At 37.9% G+C, this 25,134-nt stretch overlaps 1 protein-coding gene and 1 long non-coding RNA gene across 4 annotated transcripts; both read right to left on the reverse strand.

The window, feature by feature from the left end:
- Positions 1-528: 528 nt before the first annotated feature.
- ppm1aa (protein phosphatase, Mg2+/Mn2+ dependent, 1Aa) lies at positions 529-24,786 on the reverse strand. 3 transcript variants are annotated; one of them, XM_031279262.2, is made up of 6 exons: positions 24,364-24,786; positions 22,549-23,402; positions 22,314-22,431; positions 19,612-19,723; positions 19,445-19,502; positions 529-641 (listed from the first exon to the last, which is right to left on the reverse strand). In XM_031279262.2, exons 2-6 carry the CDS (start codon positions 23,383-23,385, stop codon positions 561-563), a joined length of 1,206 nt encoding a protein of 401 aa, XP_031135122.1. In that variant the 5' UTR covers positions 23,386-23,402; positions 24,364-24,786; the 3' UTR covers positions 529-560. The 3 variants fall into 3 exon arrangements, with proteins under 3 accessions (XP_031135122.1, XP_031135124.1, XP_031135125.1); XM_031279264.2 differs by lacking the exon at positions 529-641 and adding an exon at positions 3,824-4,313 and having other exon boundaries at positions 24,364-24,785; XM_031279265.2 differs by lacking the exon at positions 529-641 and adding an exon at positions 15,140-15,811 and having other exon boundaries at positions 24,364-24,784.
- Positions 20,274-21,644, reverse strand: LOC118493785. The gene is made up of 2 exons (XR_004895794.1): positions 21,536-21,644; positions 20,274-20,783 (listed from the first exon to the last, which is right to left on the reverse strand). It is a non-coding gene; the product is annotated as an uncharacterized LOC118493785 (long non-coding RNA).
- Positions 24,787-25,134: the final 348 nt, after the last annotated feature.

Raw genomic sequence — 25,134 nt, forward strand, 5'->3', positions numbered from 1 at the left:
GCATATTTTACATAAAACATCCTTCAAGTGGATTAAAGCATGATGTTGGAAAAATATATAAAATATTCCTGATGGCAAGGCCAAGCATTCCAACTCTCAAGGTATCACAGAGATTTAAGAAAAAAAACATTTCAAATCAACCTAACACTAATATGGCTTCCCAATTTAAGTCACACCTTAAGCCAAAGCTGCATTTCTAATCTTTCCTCAAAGTACATTTTAGGATTTCACGTGAATAATTTTCAGTGCATATGCAGTACTTTGACTTTTTTTTTTGCTTTTGTAGCCATCATTTATTGTAAAAGAAGCAGTTTACAATAGGCTTAGTGCTGTTAAAGCTGTAAAAGTATATATATATATATATATATATATATATATATATAAAAAAAAAAAAACTTCAAATTATTCTCCATCTGTAGGTTTTTGACATAAAAACAGGCTGTGAAGGTTAATATTAAATATGAGTATTACTTCAAACTGATTTTACTCTTATAAAGACTTCAAGCTTTCCTGATAATTGTCATATCTAGCCTATTAAAGAGCAAAGAAGTGCTGTTAATTCAGCTGTATAAATGCTTCTGCATAACCAGCTGTATCAAGGCTTCCCTCTCATCTTTCCTCTGCTGAGCCAGGGAATCCTCCTGCAGTGAAAAAGTCCTCCCACACCTGTTGATGAATTGTGTTTGTGTGTAAGGCTCAGACAGGGCAATAACACGTGTCTTGTAACACTGTCTGAGTAACAGTCCCAAAATATTAGTTTCCTCGGATAGTGGTGAATGATGAAACCCTTTTACAAACACAGCAAAGAAGCTTGTAGCCAAATTAAAGTGTTAAGTCATTGACAAGTAGAAAATAATTCCCAGTTTGAGCAGGAAATTCATAAGATGCCTTAATGACCGCTGCTGCTACTGCAAAGGAAAAAGGGCTGTTTGTGCGGTTGGCTGAATGGTGCCAAATTTCTTGCCAACACAGGCTGCCCCCCAATTAACCCATTCAGTTTTATTATACCAAGAACATAGAGAAACAATGCAGGTTTACAACCACATCTAAACTTTTTTAGATTACATTTGAGTTTCGTTTCCAGAGCCATTTCTTGAACAGTAAAATCTAAATTCTGATACAATCATGTGGCTATATCACAACTGCATAGCTTAAATATATACTGTATTATTCACACAATGAAAGTTTTGTGGTAATTCCACTTTAAAATAATAATAAAAAATTTAAAAAATCATAACTTCTCGCACCTTTTACTGTGCACTTTTAGTTTGTTTTGTGTTGTGAAAGTTCTAGAAAACTAAATACTAACAAATGAAACACTCTGTTTCAACTTTCACTGTCTTGGGGACCAGATTTTAAAACTGTAAATTATTCCTGGTCAGATTTTTTTTGTATGTGAAGATGTGTTGGATTCAGTTGGGTGCAATTAAGGAACACGTTTAAAACATTAAAATAGAAATTATAATCACGCAGATGTCAGGTTTCTTCCTTACTTAACGAATGAATTCTGCAGCAGAACTAGAACTAGACTGATGATTTTAAAAAATATGAAGAGGTCAAAACACTTGTAGTATATAGAACAACTTAATTATAAGACGGGCACATTTAGGCTTGTGGCCTTCACCAGGGTCATCATGAAACACATAACAAGCTACATTTAAATAGTGTAGGTATGAAACAGAACCTGTTTTATATCTAACCTTTTACATGCACATTGGAAGTAGGTAAAGTTGTGCCAGAAACCCCCCTGATTTAAAAAAAATATAAAATATTTTCCCAGAGTGGTGTCTGTATAGTCAATGCAAGTGGATGAATGTCATTCACAAAATAACTACACTTCCCACACTGGAGTCAAATAAGCCACATAACAAGCTACAGAAAAATATATCAAACAAAAAAATTATAGAAAACTGAGAACCTTTGAATTGGCATACAGTTCAAAAGCCAAATTCGTTTTACTAAATCAAACTCTTTCTGTACTGAGGATATAACCTGTATGGAAGAGGAGACAAAAGTGGGGGCACATTTCTTACCAAATGAATATCACTTATACGACCTCACATTACAAAGCTGAAAAGTTCAGTGGTAAGAAACTACAAGCACATTCTGACCTTACCATTCAGAGATAACTGCTGAAAACTATACAGATTGAAATGTGGCTGTCTGATATTTTACATTTGGTGTCACCTATTCACTCAGTACTTGTACACAATAAAAGTGTACACGTATATTCATTCAGAAAACTGAAGTGTTGCTCAGTTCCTGACCTTGTCCATCCTTGTATTCTGCTAAATTTAGTGTAAGCAAATCACAATGTGTTATATGAGAATGGGCTAACCTTAACCCATAATGACCAAGACAAAGACATTCAAGGCACTTAACATCTTGGAGTAGATGTCAACTTGTCTTAATTCGCTGACTTAAACACACGGCAACACAATGGCTTTCACATAACACAACACACAATAAAGTGACAGTTGTGTTCAAGGTTTTTATTGGTGGACGCACATTTTCACACAGAACAATGTTAAGTCACTCAAGATACTGGAGATGTTCTGATCAATCCTTCAGGAAACAAACATGACCTGAAGATATACAGTAAAGTACAGTTCAGTGTTAACTTTTGGACTTAAATCCTGATCCGCAGGCTGTGTAATAATCTGTGGTCTTACAGCAGGAATAAAAATACCTGTTCACTTGGGAGATTCAGCCTTAGAACTAGCAGTTTAGCTCAGCACCATTATTTACTACTGTTTAAGAGTCGTGAGGTCAGTGAATGACAAAAGCACTACAGAGTTGTGTGATGGACCAGGAAAAACTGAGGAGCACAACCCACTTGATTACTCTTGAGTTAAAACATACTGGCAGCATGAATGGAGGGCTTTGGAAAAGTAAGCTCAAAGCCTTGCGTAATGCCTGTTAACAATACAACAGGATTACAAATAGTTTTTAAAATAGCCTAAAAAATTCATACATGTGGAGATCAGATACAGTCACTGAGAGGAAACGTAATAATTTTTTAACGGTGGGAACACAGCTGCAATAGTAGTAGGCCTATGCTGCAACCAAATAGAACTGCATTTACTGGCTTGGTTCCTTTGATTGGATTAACTGCTTCTGATGTATGATGTACAATTATGGAAATTTACACAATCTGATCAGAAACAAAGGAAACTTGTGAAGACATGCAAAGAAGAAATAAAGCTTTTAGCAGCAAAGGCTATAACAGATGAGTCTCCTGTGGAGATACTTCAAGTATTAGTAATTTGGAGCCATGAGAGAGAGTAAAATGTTTGTGTCGCAATTTCAAAACGAAACATGAAAAACCACCTGTGCACTTTTATATGCTGAAATTATATGGGGATTTAAATGCATTTAATCTTTTCTGGATTATCTGAAGTGTGATTAATGAAAGAAATGTTGCTTCACTCAACTGATAAATAGAAATGAGTAACTGTACTGTAATTAAATGTTCTCGCAAAGCAAGAAGGCAACATAAAGCCAGTCAGAATGTGGAATATAACAAATGCAGTTTGAGTGTCTAAAGGGGCAAAACTTTCACTGCAGGTGTTGTTTCACTAATTCTAGCCCACCATGATGGTGCTGCCACAACTAATAACACAATATATTAATAACAATAATGTCTTCTTTGCAGGAAAGAAGAAGAAAATTATTTAAAAATTAATTAGCAGAAATTATTGAGCATACATGATCTTTTACAGCCAAAATTAATTTTAAATGGAGAATGAAGAAACAGTTTCTTCATACTTAGCTAGTGGCCTACATGAGTATTAATAATAATAATAATAATAATAATAATAATAATAATAATAATAATAATGTGAAGTCAGTGCACCTTTATAACTACACTATCATTCCCAGTGGTGTTTTGCTGCTTTACTGAGGTTTAAATAATCACATACTGTTGTGATTGATTTGTCTATCTGGCTGTAAGTTCTTCTCCAATCAAATTCCTTTTCATTATAATCTAGCATTAGTAAACTAATCTACCTGCACAATGTCTTATATAATATTTCAAGTAGTATTTAAGCCACTGTTTGGAATTATGTTATGCAATGGCCATGACGTGTGGATAAGTTCATCTTAAAATGGGTCAAACTACATGGAGATCTAACGTTGAATGACTAGTTGGGCATATCAGATGTGTATGTATCATCATTTTAAAAATGATGAAGTGAGAGGAGATACTTCATTACAGTGATGGACAAATATGAAGCAACAAATGCTTGCTTGACATCCTCTGATTAGTTCTTGTTTTAGCTGAAACCACGGAAGAAGATGATGTCTAGGTCCTGGGGGTGGGGGTGGGGGGGATGGGAGAAGAGCAGGGTGCAGATGAAGTGAAGTTTAAAGATACAAATGAAGTCATGGCATGCAGGAGGAATGACTCAATCACCCACAGGCTGCATGCTACCAGATGTCAGACAACATGCAGAAGAAATTAAAGAGACAGATCGGTACGAAGAAAGGACCAACATCTTGCAACATTAAGGTGTTTTTTTTAAGCCAATAATGGTTGAGGGCCCACTAGACGGCATAATGACTGGACACCTACAGACAGTTTCCATCTCACCACAGCCTAATGACGGACAAGAAAGCATGCTGTAAATGACAAAAGGCTGTGCAGGTTCAAAAGAAAAACTATTTGCTAGCAGTCGCATCAATACATTTTCAGAGTAAAGCAAAATAGTTGGTCTTAGACAAATGGAGTAATGAAGAAAATGTCTGGTTTGGATTGACAGAGGCAGTAATGAAGGTACTGAACAAACACTGTATGGCTTTAACAGTCCTTAACCATCGAGAGATAATAATCATTTACTGGGTATTTGTGTGAATGCTGATTCAGCAGCATTCACAGTATTGTTATCCGATTCTTCATTCTTCAACTTTCTTTGGTCGCCTTTAACGTCTGCATACGTTCAGCTACAAAAGACATTAAAATATCAAAATGTTCAGCTCTTTAAGCACATGATGGGACTTCTTCAACATTTGTTCTGCTATTTATACTTTTTAAAACATTAAGATTTTTTCAAAAAAGATTTTACAATAATGTCAAAGAGAGGCTTAAAATCCTCTTCTACTTCAAAATCTATCTCCTTCATACTTTCACATAGAGATGCAATTCAAACTTTAAAATATATCATTCATGAAAAATTCAGCTATTAGGCTATATGTCAGCAGTTTGATATATTTTACAGTGTTTGTGTAATCACTGTTTAAGTTTAGTGTTCCTTTCAGGCATTTTCATCGATTATAATGGGTGTGACTTACAGTGAGGATGTCATCGCTAGAGCACGGAGCCTAAAAAAAATCATCATAGTCCCTTCTCTATAAATTGCTCTCACGCCCACAATCTTTACTTGTCATACATGATTTATATGTTAAAACGTAGGTATTCTTGTCTAGTTTCAGCCAATGTGCTCGCGTAAGCTATAGGAGTTTTTGAATTATGCCTCAGAGCGACAAGACGGTCGGTGGATCTTTCATTGACGACAATGCTATTTATCCTCATCCACTCTTGAGCCAAAACGCAAACGCAGAGTATTTTGAAACTGCGATTTCAGTCATTTTTTATTTTTATCTACACAAATTATATACCAATACGTTCATAAAGGCCTTCTGGCGCTCACAATGAGGTCATTTTACTTATGCCACCTATGGTTTAGGCTGTCTGAGGCTTCTTTTCACAGGTCGCTCTCTGTGCCCCTTAATGGGAGCAGTTTGACACATGTGGCAAGGTCGTTAGCTGATCACAGAGATCAAATCAATCTCCTCTGTGTTTACAAACATGGCCACAGATTTATTCCACCAAAACGCCACAACAAAACTGAAACCGCAAGCCACAGTTAAACCACCACTGCAAACTAAGCCAGTCAACATGGGTATATCCCTGGTATGACAATTCGGAGATCACCTGGGTCAACCTGGAAGCACTGCATAACAATTACCTTAAGTTCTAGAAATGGGCGGGGCTTTACACATCATATTCAGTGAACAGCTAACATCACATACTCCCATCCAGCTGTATACCAGCAGAACTGTTTTGTAGCTACTTGAAATTACTACTTCAACTTCTTCTTATGGATTTAAGCTATTAATCCAGTTTAGCTAGTTAACCTATGTCTTACAGCCAAACTGAATTCCATCTGCGTCTATAAACTAGCAGTGTTTTGTTGAGACCTCAATGACCATTGCTTAGGGTGTACTTTGTAGTTTAAGTAAATACAACATTAAGTATATTTTAGTCAGTGTTGCTAAGAATACTTGCTCCTCTTTCCTAATGCAGTTCAGCCATGTATTTCAGGACTTTCCCCTAACCACATTAGTGATGAACCAGCAATTCAGGTGTAAATCATAATGACAGAGCAACGAGCAAGACATTTTAAGATGACTATCATTAAACAAGATTTTGGGCCATTGCAGTGATTTTAATATTGCACTTCCATAAAGTTGGGGCACTTTAGAGAGAAATAACAAAAAGAATGGGCAAAGTTAAAGCAGCAGAGGGTGAGATACCCTGACTTTTGGTCCCTAGTATGGGCCAACCTCCAAAAACACCAAACCCGTCTCCTAGAAATTACGTTTGTATACAAGTAATTTGCAACAGCAAATGTGTTTAGATTGTTTTCTATAAACATAATTAAAAAATGTTCATTAACGTATCAAGTTGCAAAAGTGTTGATACTGAACACATCAGTAAAATGTTCACTGACAATGTATTTTTTTTGTTTTCCGCCCAAAATATCTAAACTTGCAATTCAATATCTTCTCAGAGTGACTACAGTATCATTAAACAGTGTTATTGTTATGTTGCACTCACAGCACTTAAGTTATGGTTAGGGAAACATTGCGGTCTTCATAAAAACTCCACAGTGACTTGAATCACAAAACACAGAGTGATTATCAACATTTATCAAAATCCCAATCTTTTCCCTAACAAAGTGTTTTTGCTGTCTAAACTTAACCCCCCAATGGACTCAGGATGTGAACCCCAGACTCTGAAGTCAAAGTTCTGCAGTTTGTGCAGTATGCTAACCCTGTAGCACTTCTTTCATTCAAAAACAACATTGGCTGTAAACACAATTGTTGTTTTATAAGCTATTCAGTAACATATGAAAACGTAATTTCTTGGAGACAGAGTTGAAAACATTAGATCCTAGATTTCCCAGAATGCAACTGGATTAGAATCTTTTGTTGTACTCACATCATAACGACCACTGGGGATTGGTTTTCAGACTTTGGAAAGCTTCAGGGGTTCCAGTGTAGCCAGTGGATATCTGGATAACGGATATCCAGGCCAAGACTTCCTTTTTCCGTGCGCCACTCATTGTGTACAGTCCAAGTCAATACTTTTTGTAGGGGTGTTAGGTCCTAATCTAATCTCTATAACCAGATATCTGCATATGAATGCAGATAAACTAAAAGAAAAGCTAAATTGTCATCAGATAATAGCCAGTGGGTTCCGAGATTGCATTTCGGTCAAAGCCAGCTCAAACGTGATTGTCAACGCCACTCAGACTACAAAACAGAAACCGGAACGCTTCCGATACCAAAATCTTGTCCTGTTGCCTACAGATACTGCATTCATATGCAGATATCTGTTTATAGAGATTATACTACTAATAATTAGTTAACTGGCTTCGATATGTAAACTTGGCGGAGTGCCCCTTTAATACAGGTCTGTCTGACATTCACATTTACTCTGTTTCCAGGACAATGTAAAGAAACATACAAAGAGGCAAAACGGTGACTGCCTGAACTGCAGGTCAATCACTTACAATCAACAAAAAACATGATAATCAACTAAATGGATTTTCTGTAAACTATCATGTTGTATTGAAAGGGGTTTCAGGTTTTTTGCCCCTGTAGTTGTGACACACAACTAGTCACTTGCCAGACGAGTTATTCTGAGATACGGTTTTCCTTCCCACCCCTCTTCCATACAATGAAATATTGATGAATGGTGGGGATAGTGGGTAGCTGTCAACAAATTCCACAGCTTCCTGCCACCACTGATCAGAAACATCAGAAACAGTGCTGACCTGCTGGCTAGAGCTGACATTAATCCTAAATCTTCCAGTCAGTGTGAAGGAATGACAGGACACAACGTGGTGGTGGTGGGAGCGAAGGCTGATACAGGTTCTAACAAGGAAAGGTGCTGATGCTAATGAGTGTATCTGTGGCTCTTTAACAAGCCTGCATCATTTGATGTCCTAATTTACAGTGAGCTGTGTCTCAGGGGTGCAGGATAATGAGCTGGCCCGGGATTCCCAGGGCAGCAGCTTGTGTAACACACCTCATGCAAGGGGACGCTCACTCCCACCAAGTGTAAGAGAGAGAGAGAGAGAGAGAGAGAGAGAGAGAGAGAGAGAGAGAGAGAGCAGGAAAGACATATTGGATGTCTGTAGGAGAGAGAAGGGCGAGAGGGGGCAGGGAGGGGAGGTGGGTACATGTCATCCCGGCTTGATATGCTTGTTTGTACACACCAATCATTGAATCGCTGCAACCAAGTGAGAAAAGCTTGTGTTCTCTGTGACAAACTGACCTCAGGCAACAAGAACACTCACAGAAAGAGGAAATGGAGAAGGAAAGCATGGCAGGGTGGGGGAGAAGATGAAGCAATAGAGAACAGAGCAAATGTTGGATTTGATCCTTATCAAGCTACATCTTGTCCACGAAACACCCGTCAAAGAAATCCCTTCCCTGGCTCTCCTGTGCTTAACTCAATCAAAAAATGTCCCTTCAATTTACAGAGGAATCCTGAAAAATCTGGCTCCTACTGCACTCCAAAGCAAATTAGCAAATGTGGAGCTCAGTGACCTCGGTGCAGAGAGCATCCACACAGAGTATGCAGTGTGCCCTACCACCCCCACCTCTTACTGCTGCGTCTGCATGGCTGAATTAGTCATGCTCAAATGGGTCTTTCCGCCATGAGAAGCAGAGCATGGCATGCTCTAAACAATGGCAGGCAGATGACGAGCCAGCTCCATTTGATGATGGCCTCTGCCAACGTGGTCGCTTTTTTATTTATGTCGGGGAATATAAGGGCAGCATGATTCATTGGGGGTGCACAGGTGGCCCGGGACTAATGAGTCCCATTATGTACAGTTCTAACATGCAAATTGCTCCAGGAAGGATGTACGTGCTTAAAAAAACAAGCTTATTTAGATCAGAATTATATTTCTCAATTCTGTGGTAACATGTCTGCATTTTTTTAGGCAATAGAAAGGGTTCCCAAAGCAACAGAGGGGACAAATTTAATACTAAGAGGCTAAAAGTGCAACAACACAGTGGCAATGTCCATTAACAGTATTCAGAATATTAAAATGTAACACCATAAAAGTCAAGTGTTAAATGTTATTTCATGCAACTATCATCATATCAACTATCATCATCTGTCATCAAAATCATCTAAATAAATAGACACTGAGAGTTTCTATCGATTAACTTTCAGAGGACTATGTGTGAATGCTAAGCTGATGTTTGTAAGCAGTCTCAGCTATTAACACTGCCCCCCTCTGGCCTGCTGGCTGCCTGATTGGGATGCTGTTTTTTCATCAATCAGTCAGACATTGAGTAAAAAGAGAAAGCTATAGCATGGGAGACATTTTGTTTCATATCTAATAACAGATACCCACTCATTGAGAAAAAGTAATCCGTAAAATATACACTTAAATATACACATATTAACAGCTGCTGGAGTGGCAAAGCAAACTCCAAACTGTATAATACATCTAACCTTGCTTCAGTATCTTTAAAGAATACACAAACACATCTCCAAAAACAGCTTGTTTAAGCATGGCAGTCAATTCATCACAGGAGCCACAACAATCCAAATTGTACCTGATCTATTAACTGCTCGCCACTGAGCACCGTTTGAACGTTTGACCTTCTAACACAGCTCATGACATTATGTTGACATTTGAAGTAATCCCTCCCACGGTTCTTAATCCCAGTGGCCGTGGACCGCCCTGACCCATCCTCTGAGCTCAAGCCCCTGACATGCACTCACCACCACACACTGACAGAAAAGGCAGGGAGACAAACACGACTCTTGATACCCAGACAAGTCAACAACACCGCTGTGCTTTCGAAAGCTCATGGGGCTCAAAAACATGCAGCGATAAAAGGGCTTGTTAATTATCAAACTGAAGCACACACTGAATGTGTAACATGAGGATTTTTCCCATTACATTTTTCCAAAATGTAATTACTTGGCGAGGTTTGTGAAAACACAGTTCATTTAAGAACACTTGCCTCACATTCTGAAGACTCTTCTAACATCTGGATGATAAAATATTCAGTCCACCGCACGATAAAAAAAGATTTTTAAACCGTTTCTCAAGTTGTGCCTGTATTTCCTGATACCAGCAGCCCAAAAGGACATCATTACGAAAAAGAGGAACCACTCAAGAAACGGGTTACAAATCTTTTATCGTGCAGTTGACTAAATACTTATTCATCCAGATGTTAGACAAGTCTTTAAAAATTCTAAGTATTATTAAATTAACTTGCCAGGTATTAATTTTTTGGAAGATCCTATGCTTAGCTCTTTGACTTGAATGTAATGGTAATACATAAGAGGCACAAACTGGTGCTAACTGTCTGCCAGTAATTTACATTACACTCCCTTCTACATTTTAACATTTAAGATGTGTCTGGAGTCATGTGCTGCATGGTATACTGCGTAGTTAGTATCGCAGAAGATCTACACACTACTTTATCTGTACATGAGTCTTAAACTTACTGTAATACATGTTTAAGTGGCAGGATGGTGCAAAGCAAGTTCATTTTTCAAATTTTTTTTTTTACAATAGAAGAAAGTTTCACTGGTGCAACAGGCCCAAACAGATATAATTCCTTCAGTTTCAATAGGGTCCTCGCACCATCGGTGCTCGGGCCCTAAAAAAGTGATGAAATGAGAGGTACAAGATGACAACCCATTTATTTAGTAATACATTCTGCAAACTAGAAATTTTATTCAAACTTTAAAGGCTAAAAAATGAAAGAAAGGGAAAGAAGGAGAGAAGATGTAAGGAGCAGGAAGAGAAATGCATCAATTCACAAGCAAGGAATGCAATTTGTTCAATCGACAACACAAATAGTACAATTTAGTTCAGGGAACAAAGCTTTTTAAACATTTTTTTTTCTGCCATTCGTTTGGAGCTGGAACATAATACAAAATATACAGTTATTGAACTTTGTAAAATCACTCACAGAGACCTCTGAGAAGCATTTGAATCAACATTGACAATACTTATCTACAGCACTCTAAAGCTATTCTTGAATGTAATCATAAATATAGCAGACATGAATGTATGTATGCACATTTTGAATGCTTACGAGGTTACCATGTTAAAACACTTGCATTAGTTAAAAGTATGACATCATCTGCAGTGAAAAATTAAATAAGCTTTCAAGACCGAGATTCAATAAGGTAATATGGGGGGGGTAGCATACAAACCAGTGATGGTTGAAAAGTTGTACCATGTAACAACCAGGACAAAGTCACTTTGTTAATAGCTTACGTACCCTAAGATGGGGACAGTTTTGAATCGATAAGAGTGTAATGTCAACAGCATTACTCCTCATAGTGTTTTGTTGAACAAGTATTTTAGGGGGGCAACATGAGATTGGGTAAGGCAAATCGGTGAGCTTATTTATGAGCTGAAAAAGGTCAGCAAAGTGAGGCTCAGGTCGCCCTGTGAGGGAACAAATAAACCACAACTGCAAAGGGTCACACAGTAAGCGCCACAACCGAGGTACATCAATATGTACAAGAGGGCGCAAGCATTTAAATCTCTTCAACATTTGCCAGGTAGTGCTCCGTACAAGAATATACAGGATGCATTCCAGGCAACCAAAGGTAACTCTGTAAATAGCTTTATAATCTTTTTTCTACAATAACAATTTCTAATAAAAAAACACAAAAAAAACACGCTGATTATACAGAGGATTAGTGCACATGACTTTTGTCATTTAGTCACTTCTCACACAACTCACTTTTCTAAAACCCTGAACCCTCAATACAATTCTAGATTGAGCTAAATGAGCATCACACAGGTGGAAAAGTTGGTGAAATTACACAGGTAAGCAGTTGAGGGTGTTATGAGGGGGGGTGGGGGCAGTTTGGACCTAAGACAAAAACACTTCCTATTCATGTAATGAGGTATTTCAGTTCATGAAAAATTAAACAAGGAGAATAGACTCTTGGGATCTTTTTTTTGTTCTTTTTTTGTTTGGGATGTGAGTCTAACAGGGATACGATGATTGAAATTTTACGTGACTAAAACAAAACGCCCAGATGTGACAAATCACAGCCAGGCCACTGTCAATATCTTAAATTTTAGCTACAACAATTTTGAATACTAAAAAGCTAATTTTTATATTTTTTATTCTGTGGTTTGTACAAATGTGTAATTAACCAGCATCATTTAAGGGCCACATCCTGAATTGTAAATCTCTAGGGCAATGCAGGACAGTCCAGGGACGGGGGGTATCGATGGCCTTGAGATGCAAATAAATATTGTATGTTACTTATTAAAATTTGCATGAAATGTTGCTTTAAGAGTCATCAGCACCTACCAGATTTGCAGCTGGGTGCTGAAACTGTTATGAGAGACATTAAGTGCACTCACTTAACAAATATAAGCAAAGCATCGCAAAATAAAACTGCTTATCTTAATACAAAAAGGCATTTTTATACACAAGTTTGTCTCAAACATAGTGAATAAACTGACATGAAGAGTTTACATTAGGTATTGGTAAGTATTGTGGTAGAAATACAATACTGTTATTTCAAAAAACGTGAATTAAAAAATGTTTTTACTGTACTTTTCTTGCATTTTAGGTTTTTGCTTTTTTTGAGGGAATATTTAGTAAAACCACATTTTCATGCAAACACACAAAGAAATCTACTGAATAATGACTAAGTTGTAATTCATGTCATTTCTCGGGTGACTGACCGTTTAAAGGTACCCTATGGAGTTTCCACTGTAAACAGTTAGGTTTACATTCAACATTTCTTACCAAAATGCATTGTGCGTGTCTTTAAGGCATAACAAACATGACTAATGCTATTAAATATGTGACAAAAGATTTTCAATGGCTTTTTTTTCTGTTTTGAAACCTGCACTTTTTACATCAGCTTGCGGTCTTATCGTCTATTATGCCGAGTTACCAACCCACCAACTGTTGATACACATTACTGCCCCCTTCAGTCATGTTCACCCTTATGCTCATGCTGGTAGAGCGAGGACGCGCTCATCAAAATATTTCTCTACAGCATCACCAGTGGTCAAAAACTCCAGAGTACCTTTAAAAGCTAACTAACGGCAAAATAAATCTCAAAATAAAGTTAACATCACTCTAATAGCTTTACATTCTTAACATCTTTTACAGGGTTACAGCTCAGTTCTCCTTTATATTGTTACTTATTGTGATATTGACCTGCTACTACGAAATTTGAGTGTCTTTGGCCTTTTTGTAACTAAAGCCTATTAGAAAGCAGCTAATTTAGGAGTAGTCCGTTTTGTTAAAGATTTAATAATTTGCTGCACCTAAATGCAGTGAAATAGTTAGATTGTCATGTTGATAATTAAAGAGTTACAAATTTAGTACTTATTAGTATTATTATTGTGTATTATGTAAATTAAACCATTCAAACCCTCAGTGTTGATCAGAGGGACACCAAAGTGATTAGAGGGCAACCCTTGGTTACCAAAACACAGAAATATTCAACTAACCATCCCAAGACAAACCAGAATCACATTTTGTCCATGGCAAAAAACTAACTCAAGCGGCATGATTTATTCCTTGAAAGTTTAAGTCCAAAATATATACATACATAAATTTCCAACAATGCAATTTTAGACAAAAAAGGCAGAAAAAAAATCTGAAATAAAACCATCTCTTCAAGAAGTGTGTGTGTGTGTGTGTGTGTGTGTGTGTGTGTGTGTGTACAGATTTAGTCTGGGACTATTCATCTTTTCAGAGGGGGAAATTAACCCACAGATCATACACTATAGCAGCAAACTGTATTGTGCTGGCTTGTGGTGCCGTGAGGGAGGGTTTTAGGCAGAGCAAACCCAACGAGAATAAAAAGGTGCTATACAACCATGAGAACTCATTACAGTTAGCAGATTTGTTCTTGATTTGAATGTTTAACTAAAGACCATGTGAAGAATAAAAAAATAGCCTTGTAAGTTTTAGAGTCGACAGTTTGTCTTATCATCAGACTAGTAGTGGGTGATTTTCTCTAAAATAGTCAGTGCTTAAACTGTTCACATCAGTCAAATTATCAGATGTTGAAGTTAAAGGCTAAAACTCTATCTGTACCAAATACAAAAACTGAATCTCATGAAAAAGAAACTTGGCATAGGCTGTCATAAAGCTGAAACAAGAGATTATAAATCATATGGCACCCACAGTGGGCACTGGTAACAATGCATGTTTAGAAACTGATATTTAAATATGACACACTAGATGTGTAAACTAATGCAATGCACCATGGGTAAATTGAACTGTTTATGCCATCTCAGGTTATTGTATAATTCTGATATATAGCTTGATGTTGTTCAAATAGCGTAACAGCATGTAAACTCTGTTATCCAAAGTTTTTTGGAATAAGAAGTAGTGAAAGCCTATATTGGGGTGATATGGAACACTGGCTGAAAAAAGGGTTGACAATGGGTAAGCAGTGGGAAAGCAATTCCCTTTAACTCCAGCCTGGTCTGTTGTCTGAACCACCATAGCAAATTTAAATTAGAGTTGCACATACAGATCTGCCTTTACACTGACACACGTGCGTACATACATACACACAAGCACCCACGCACGCTTGTAAGTATCTACTTGCACAGACAAATGTGTTAACACGGGTCTTTTTTCATCAGATGCCTTAGAAGAAATAAAAATAATAATAATAATAATAATAATAATAATAATAATAATTCACGTCAAACTTCCAAAATGACCGAGAAACACTGCCATTATTATTTGAGCATGTACAGAAAACCACTTACAAAAATAAAATACAATAAAAAAGCACAGGGAAAATAATTAGGATTTAGGTGGTTTGATAGAGAGCTTACTGTGCTGTCAACTATACAATTTACCCGTTTTTTTTTTAAAAAGGAGCATAGACTAACTGAAAAAAAGGAAAGGAAAGTAAAAGCGCAGAGACATTGTGCCTGGAGGACAAGCAGTAATATTCACTGAATAGACATTTGTTACAATTCCAGAAGAGCAGGAAAAGGCAGATAGTGCATAAAAGGTTCTCTTTTTCATTTCTTTCATTTTTTTTTAACTTAAAATCAAGCTGCATTAAATACAGGCTGTTTGTACAGGACAATTGCACTTCACAAAAACAGAAATATACAAACACACACAAGGAAATGTGAATCAAATTAATTACAGCAACAAAAAAAATCTTACTACTTAAGCTGATTAACAAAACGAAAGAAAACCTTGGGGACTCACTTGTTATGGATTACTTTAGAGGAGAGTATTAGGGTGGGTGAACATAAAGGGGAAGACAAGACAGTGGGGATCCTGAACTCCAGAGTGGATTGGTGCTGCACTATTCCAGGTTTGTGTGCATGCAACTCCTCTTCCTCTTCTTCCTCCTCCCATGAAATTCCCTTCTTAGAAACCAAAAGCTCAGAGTGACGGAGAGACAGACTGCTGAGCTGAGCTGCTGTGGGTCTTGAGAGGATGGTGGTTTGTAAACTCTATGCTGTGTTAGTGGTAGGAGGTTGTGTTACCACATGTCGTCTGTGGACGCAGAGTCCTTGATAAAAGAGGAGAGGAAGGAAAAACCCTTCAGACTCTGGCTATACACCCATGAGATCTCTATCAAGAGCTGGACAGGTTAAGCATGTATGACACAAACTGACAGAATAAAAATCATCCAGGAGTTGATAGAGATTCTTGTGTTTCAACACCATTATTTCCCCCAACATCTTTGATGCTATTGTAAATACTTTCACAGATAATCTGAAGATTAAGTAATATATCATTATTTGATAAAATTAACTGTTTTATGAATGCTGTGTTAGTGTACAACATAACTATATACCATTGCCATAGAAAACACTCATTACTCATTGGCCGTGTATAAGGCCACTGCCGTGTATCATCGTTTACTTACCACCAAGTAGGTGAAGCTTCTGACAACACTTGGCCACGTTACTTGTTTCAAATAAACAGTAAAATAATGAACAAGTGACTAGTACGGTCTATTTTTTCAACCAGCTATAGCAAACCTAATCTTACAGTTCAGTTAAGAGTAGTGTTGTTTTTAGCACCGTCTCAGCCAAACATCAGTATATGTGGCGCCTGCTCTACCCACTGAGCCAACCTGGCCACGTCAACTTAAATTTATACTTGTGAAATAAAGGTTGTTTATAAAAGGTGTACATACATAATGATATGTTTTAACAGATATTAGACCAGGCTACTGCATTATGCAACTGTAAAGCATAATCTCATAAGAACATAAATGTTGTGTCTCAGTAAAGAGAATAAAAGAAACGAATATACTTTGTGCGAATATTTTGCGCAAAAGTTGGTTGACTGTTAACCCTGGTAATATGGAAGCCCTAAACTACTTTCATATGATACAACAACGGGTCCCAGGATCACACAAACTAATCCATCTAACTGGAAAAGGTGAACGGTCGTGTAAAACAGACGCAGCTAGAATTTATTTACATGTACATATACTCTATGCCCATATGTGATTCATTTGGCTCAGGACAATATATATTCAAAAAGCAGACCCCCAAGACACATGCCATCTATATGTCCATACTTCACAACCAAACACAGATAAGTCACAGAACTTTAGTCAGGCTATAAAATACATGTGTTGATGATATAAATGATAAAGCAGAGTTGTATGCTACTTCGTACTTTACTAAGTGTTCCTGCTCTATTTAAGGCCTCCTCTATTTCAGGTTGTTTTAGGTTTGTAATGTGGCAATGTTTGGAAGCTCTTGTTGACTTGCCATAGATAGGGGCCATTTAAAAAAAAAAAAAAGTTGTATGACAAGTTTATGTATCAACTTGTTGAGACCGATTGTTGAACACAAACGTAATGACCTTTCACTACAAGTTCAGGCATAAACTTGACATCAATCATCCTATGGGTTGGAACAGTAAATGGTGCATTAACTACATGCTAAGACTTAAAAAATATACTCACAATGACTGACATTCTCATAACTGTTGTAACTGCCATGTTATTTTAGCACTATCTGCAGGATATATCACTGACAATCATGTTTAATAGCCAATCCTAAGGATCGGTAACAGGGCCGATCTGGGCATATTTAAATGGATCTGTATCAGCAAAAATAAACCTGATCAAATGCCCGTCCTTTTACCGTTTAAATCTGCTGTCCTTTACGACAGCTGAGCTCTACAGTGAGAATATTTTGTTGAATTAGAGTTCAGTGAATGTGTAAACATTATTTGGGTACACTGGTGCAAGTGACTCAGGTTTTTGACACCTGGATTGGCAAAACAGACAAATTTGCTAAGCTCCAACACTAATGCATCTGTGAGGGAAGAAGCGGAGTGTTTTTGTAATTGTAACATCTTCTCTGGTAAAACTATCTATCTGATCGCATAGCGTCAATTTCAGGAGTTCTCCCACTTAAATTTTAATTAACATCATACCAACGTAATCTTTTTTTGAACCAGTATTTGGAGCAAGTAGCTTGTGAAAGAAAAGTGTGCCAAATTTACGTAGTAGGCCACGCTAACGAAAAGAACACAGAACTCTTTAGCCATAATGCTACATGCTATCAAACATGGTCCTGACAGTATCACACTGAGTGGTTGTTGTTTTTTGAAGAGGCAAATACAGACAAATTCTTTAAGGGGGGGGATCTGGTGGGAAAGACCAAATAGGGGATTGTTTGTGCTTTAGAAACACAATCACAGTGCACTGGAGGTGTAATAGTACTGTCACCTCACAATTAGGTATGATGCACAAAACTAGTGAAGAAAATTCACAACTAATATAATTATATTTACATCTATTTTTTGGCTTCATGATTTAACATTATCTGTTGTTAAAAAACAGTGCAACAGTATATATAGTGTTGCACCACTACCTTACGCATACAGCAAAATCAACATCAGACTGGCTTCAGAACAAGAATGTAAAAGTCCTTCGGTGGCCACACAGGCCAGGCCAAATCTTAAACTATTTCATAAAGAATTATTAAAAGTGTTCACAGCGTGCGTGCGCGCCCCCTCCCTGCTTGACCAAGCTGGAGAAAATCTGCAAACAAGTGGATAATATCCAGATGCGCAAAGATAATAAAGATGTGTCCTAGAAGAAATGAAAGTGCAAATGCTGCAAAAGGTGGTTCAAATGACTACTTACTCAAAAGTATAAATATAATAACAAATACTGTATACGGTTTCTATGAGTCACTTTGAATACATTTGTAAACATTTCAAAGAACCTAAGTGCACTTTCTCCATGGAAACCTTTGTGTTAATTTAGCCTATTATGTATTCAGGCAGCACCACATAATACGGAGGAAGTCAAGGGGCCTGACGGCTTTCTGGAGGTACCCTAATTTCCGAAATACCTCAATGTGTGAAAATAATTTGAAAAATCCACCTTTATACAAAATCGAAACACTGAAACAAAGTGCCAATTTTCAATGTCAAGGACAAGGTGACGTGCACAATTCAAATGTAGCTGACCCAGTGAGCTTATCTGATGAAAAATCAAAAGCATGATATTTGAGTGGACGAGGGCAACAGCTTTGTGCTCCGTTTGTATATAAAGGAATGATGAGCAATGTTCCTTTTTAAACCAGTATGTCAGAGAGTTTATCCTTTTATTCCATCCACACAAATACCAGACAATTTCACTTATTAGCTCTACCCTCTTTCATTTATAGAGCACTAATTAGTGAAATCAGCTCATGTGGAATAAAACTGAGCCTCTTTGGCATAGGACCTGCAATGCAGATGTGGTCCTTTGTCAAAATGAAACATTGAAAATTAAATTAAAGTTATGCAATTGAAGTTTTACTAGGACTCTTTAAGGGAAACATTCAGCCCACTTCACTGCTGGAGTCAGCCATCCAGAAAAGGTGTAGTATTACAACTATATAATAGTGCTTTTATCAACTTTCTCTTGTCTTTCAGATTCACTGGAAAGAAGGCAAAGAGACACCGTAGGCAGGTCACTATGTCATCGCAGAGTCAATAACTTTTTTTTTTTTTTTTGGGAGTGAATTAGACTTGGCAACAAGCCTATTTCCTTGTTTCATCTTGTTGAATACTAATGACATGCATAAAATTGGTTCCAATTTGCTGGTCACACATCAAAAAGCATGCATGCTCCATGCCAAGCACATCCTAGGGGAAGTTACAAGACAAGTAGGATACTTACTGTGTCATCACTTCGGTAGGGGTTGAGTTTGTTGTACACCGCTTCAACAACACTTCGTCTGAGTGGAAGAAAAAGTATAAAAATATGAGACGTTAGCTTTCATTGAAATGAATTAACTGAAGAAAAACTTGTCATTGTCATCAATTCTAACCGCAAAGCTCACTCACTTGCTTGCCAGCTCTCCTCCAGGAGGGAGGTTAGGGATGCTCTCAGATGCTAACGTCCGCATAACATGGACCAAATCCGGGACACCTTCATCCCCCTGCTTTTTGATGATCTCTGTTGAAAAACAAAAGTTGTATTTGGATCATTTCAAAAGAATGTACAGAAGTGTTTATTTAATCCTGTATAGGGCTCATTGCATGGGTCGAAACTAGTCTCAATTCAAAAAATGTAAAAATGCATGTCTCCTTCAAAAACAATCCTAGGAACTCCGTAGGACTTACTAATATCTGATTGATATATGCAATTAAAATGTCATACAAATGTGTTTCTATGTGCACAAGAGCATGCTGTAAAGAAATATTATGGTTGAAACCTCCCTTAATAACAGGTCAATATTTTCTTGTTTAGACTGAAGCACAGAAGATAAGAGTAGGGTTTGGTTTTGATAGTACTAAAATGATACCATTATGACTTATATTGCTCTTTAATAGTTTTCTTAGTAACACTCTTCTTACTCCTGTGTTATGCATCTACACAGACAATAAATTATTTTAAATGATATTTTTCTCTGTATGCATTACATCTACAGTATTGCATGTCAGCCCAACCTGAAGCAGTGATCCCTACTCTGTTGCTCTTCCTGAGTTTTATTTCTCCTTCTTTTCCCACTGAAAAGGTTTTTGGGGCAGTTTTTCCTCTTCTGAATCACAGGTCCAAGGATAGAGAGTCTTGTATGCTGTATAGGTTGTAAAGCCCAAATTTGTGGGATTGTGTTTATATTAAAATAAATTGACTTCACTTGACTTTGTCTCCTGATCGAAAGCATAAAGGTTTAGTAGTGTAACACTGAAAGGGAGAGATAATGATGTTTGAGACCAATGACCAACTACTGTACAATAGAAAAATATTAACCAGAAAGGTTTTATAGACAAAACCCTTTAATCTGGTTGTCAAGTTGAACATTGAACAATGTGAGTTCAATTTAATTCCCAGATCAAATGGCCTCCAGTTTGAAATTATGTCTCTATTCCTTCAAACTGACACTTACATATAACAACATAAAAATGACATTAACATGTAATTGATTGTGCATTGTTATTGTTAATAGTTGACTTAAGTTCTTTGCTCAAAAAGGTAAATGTAATTAATGGTTGTGTATTTTAAACCTTAGACTCTTAAACCTACATTGTGTAAATTATTTCACAAATATGTGCTCATTCATGTGTAATTACTTCCACCAACTAATCAAAGTATTCTCATACGTGTAGAATCTGCCATTCAGAATCATTCAGAATACATAGGAGCGAGTCGCTCGAATGACGGCCGCCATGTTGCACCTCCATCTTTAAAATACATTAGCCAACGAGGGACATACCTCCGCCTTTCGCGCTTTTACACTCAGTGGTACCGTGACAAATGCCAGGGAGGGGGAGAAAATTACTCGCAACTGCCGGCAGATTTGAAAGCCTGTTGACAATGACACCTATTCTCAAGGACATGTAACGGTGTCGCCAAGGAAGTTAAAATGAGAATTGAAATGACAATGCGACAGGCAAAGCAACAAGAACAATGTTAATATTGGAGTGGCTTTTCCAAGATCGAAAGAGGAGCAAGGATTTTAAAAGTTGCCTGCTTTCTTCTCGACAGGTAATTCTGCCTATTTGTGTAAATTCGAAGTTCCATAGTTGCTTGGCTAACTATAGCATGGTTTTGCATAACGTCGTGATTTTAACTCACGTCATGCAGCTGTAACACAGACAGCTAGAACTGAAGAAACAACTAGAACTGCGTGTAAACGATGGAGATACTAAGAGCTTATTTCGGGTTCGGCCACCGTAGGAGTTAGAATGTGCTCGGAATGGGGGGGGGGGCTAGAAAGTAATATTCATATACAATTTTGCCGCTAGATGGGAGAAATTCTTACACAATGTAGCTTACTTGATGAAGGTCTACTGAATGATACAACTAATTAAACAAAATGAGCAGGTGTGTGGGGATTTTACCCAATAGAATAGGTATTTAGCTTAAAGCATTTTAAATAAATAAAAACTGCTATGCCAGTGGCCTTCTCGTTGTAGAGAGAAAATGTCAAGTCTTTAGGTTTGTGTTTCAATGTTACAAACTTTCAGCATAATGCAAAGAAAAACACTGCAAAATACTGATATAGTCCTGTGTGTCAATATATACAGTATGTGTATTAAAGATAAACCTGATGTGTTAGGTGTGATCTAGGCCTAATTAAAATGCATCTGACATTTAAGAACCCCCAGCGGTTATAATCAAGCAGATTACGACAACAATTAAACACTCAGATTATACTCAGTCTAGTGTTTGCCTATTTTCAAATGTTGTTCTTCCTGACCACTGTAGAATATGCTCTCTAACCATAAGGGAATCAAAAGGAAAACAGTTGCTTTGTTTCAGACAGGCTTTTGGACGTTTCCCTGGCTCTACACACAGCTGTGGCAAGAAAGCCCCTTGAGGAAAATTTAGGATTTGTGATATTGGGCTATATAAATAAAACTGACTTGGCTGTGGCATACAAACATTTGCATACTTTATATTTTCCCATGATCTTAGATGGGATGAGATGGGATTTACACTAAACAAGAAAACGATCATAACAACAAAAGTAAAAGGGATTATTATGTCAATATTCTACTATGGTGGTCTATTAACTCCAAATATAATTTCTCTCTCCTACCTTCTACTCTGCCCTCTAGATATTTATCCAGCTCAGCCTCCCGTTTCACTGCTTCTGGAGATACCTTTGGTGCCCCAGGAAAGCAGATTAACACAACACTCATATTGTCGCGGCTCCCCTGTGGAAAAATAAAAAACAAACACAGAGGGCATGTAAATCAAGCATGATACCAAAACATGATAACAAGACAAGTGTGTAACAAAATGTGAATGTAGGTTTTGTGGACATGCCATACCTTGTACAAGCAGGTGTCAACAATTTCATTGGCGACTCTTTCAAGATCATCTGTCACCTCTAGCCTTGATCTGACAAAGTCACACAGTTCCTCATTGGCCATGACATCCCAGATGCCATCACAAGCTAATATAATGAATTCATCTTGCCCCTCGCATCTTTCTATTGCATAAACTTCGGGCTCAGGAGACACAAGCTGCTCTGTCGGGCCTTTTCCATGCACACACTTGTAGTCGAAGTCTCCCAAAGCCCGAGACACAGCCAGGGACCCATTCACTCGCTGGATCATGACTGAGCCTCCGGCATTCTGGATCCTTTCCTTCTCCAAAGGGTTGCTGGGTTTGTGATCCTGTGTGAAGAAGTGCACAGCTCCGCCCCGACTGAGGAGTCCACGTGAGTCGCCACAGTTGATAAAGTAGATATGGCTCGGAGCAATCATCACTCCCACTGCAGTGGAACCACTGCGGTCCACACCATGCTTCTTCTCAGAGATGGTTCGCATGTGTTCATCAATCTGCAGGAATCCTGTGCGGATCCCAATCTTCACGCTATCCACAGAGGGATCCTCCTGCAGAGCACTCTGGAAGTCTGAGTTGCTGGTGATGTGCTCCAGCAGGTGCTCACAGCAGTATTTAGCTACCTGAGAGCCAGCATGGCCATCATAAACGGCAAAGAACGACCAGGGGTCGAGACCATGAGGCAGACCAATTACCGCTGTGTGTGCATCTTCCATCTCAACACGCCAACCCTGCATGCTACTTAGCCCATACCTCAGGTCGTTGCCCTCACCACGGGAATTGTATTTTTCCATCTTTGGTTTGTCCAGAAATGCACCCATTGTGTCCCTTTTAAGACCTGTAACACAATAAAATAAATACATCAATTTACAAGATATGGCAGAAATGTAGTTTAGCCAATAATTTAAGGACTTTGTTCATACACTATTCTGTTTCTAATTGAGTAATTATGCTAATGCTATATTTTTTTTAAATAAAAAACTAAATTTGAAATTTTTTCAAAGAAATACATGTCAACTGCTAAGGACACAATATTCTATAATAATGGTGTTTAAACATATAGCACGTATTTCATCTATTTGTGGAAAACGATTAGCATATTGGAGCTGAGTTTAGGCCCCCTGCACTTATCTAAAAATAGTAGACCTGTGTACACATTTTGACTACATATTAGGAACACTGCTGGTGTGGATCAGATTGAAACTCCCTTAAACCACAGCCTCGTCACGCTTAACATTAAATGTAATGAGTGTAATGCAAGACATTTAATTGTATTTGAATACACACCTGGGCAGCATCTATCTGACCTTCGTTAAGCACAACACTTCACCATACTAACGTTAGCTAACGTTACTGGGTATTAGTTAAAGCTATCGTTACATGCCTGCAGAGCTACCGTTACCCGATAACCACCACAAAACAATTTCATCAGATCTGACAAATCCAACATTAATGGCAACGTTGTGGTGAGCTGACGTTAATTTACAGCTTGAACATGCTCAGTAAGGATAGCTTTTCCTGTTTAATTAACGGAAGAAGTTAGCTCTGTAGCAAGCCAAGACCACAACCCAAATAAACAAACACCCTTGCCTAGTTGCGGGCCTTGACCCTTGTCCCTCACAGCTAAGTTTGACAGGCCTCCCTCAACCATGGTTTGCTAACGTTATGTTTAGGCAAGGAGAGCCCTCGGCCTTGCTAACTTATTATCGCTGGCGTTAAATGCTAACATGGCTAGGATAGCTAACAGCCCGACGTCACCCAACAGTTGCAGGCTTAAGAGTAAACATTGTATGACTTACCAAATATCCAAAATACTAGTTGACAGCAACGGAAGCTGCGACAGTGACAAGGACTGACTGGTCTAAGTTCACACCAGAGACGGTACACCGACGAAACTAGAGGGGTCGCGACGGTTTAGCTATGCTAGCTAGCCAGTTAGCATACAAATGGTGTAAGTGCGGAGGTCCCTCTTTGCGTACGCCCGTGATGCATTACATTATCTCAGCTGGCGATCTTAAGTATATTTCACAGATTTTCTTAGTAATTTGTGTCCCGGAATCTTGAGTGCCAAAGCCAGGGGGAAGCTGAAACGTTTGTCCCAGCCTCTCCACTACACAGCTTGACAGCTTGCTAGCTAACGTTAGCTTCTGAGCAGCACAGAGCAAGCCCCCAGGAACGAACGGCGCTGGGCTGGCTGTGAAACGATTTTGGCGTTGTGGCTGCACTGCGTAATTACAGCTTCCGGGAACTGGGCAAACCATTTAATTTCAGGAGACATTTCTTACATGTTTTGAAGGTAACGAGATCGAAAAATATGCTATTTTTTGTACAATTCATTTAGTTATTGCAAGAAGGATAATATATATATAAAATCTGGTATGGACAGTTTGTATGTACATACTGTAGATGTACTTGTGTTCTTTAAATAAAGTATTTAAAAAAAACAACTCCCGGGATCCTCACGTGACGTACACCCCAAAAAAGCATCACAACCCCCCAGAAATTACTCTTTATATTTTCAGAATGTCATCAATTTAGTCAAATAACATTTGGAAAGTCTAAAAGAACCG

This window comes from Sander lucioperca, chromosome 18, assembly GCF_008315115.2.
Source record: "Sander lucioperca isolate FBNREF2018 chromosome 18, SLUC_FBN_1.2, whole genome shotgun sequence".
Classification (NCBI taxonomy): Eukaryota; Metazoa; Chordata; class Actinopteri; order Perciformes; family Percidae; genus Sander; species Sander lucioperca.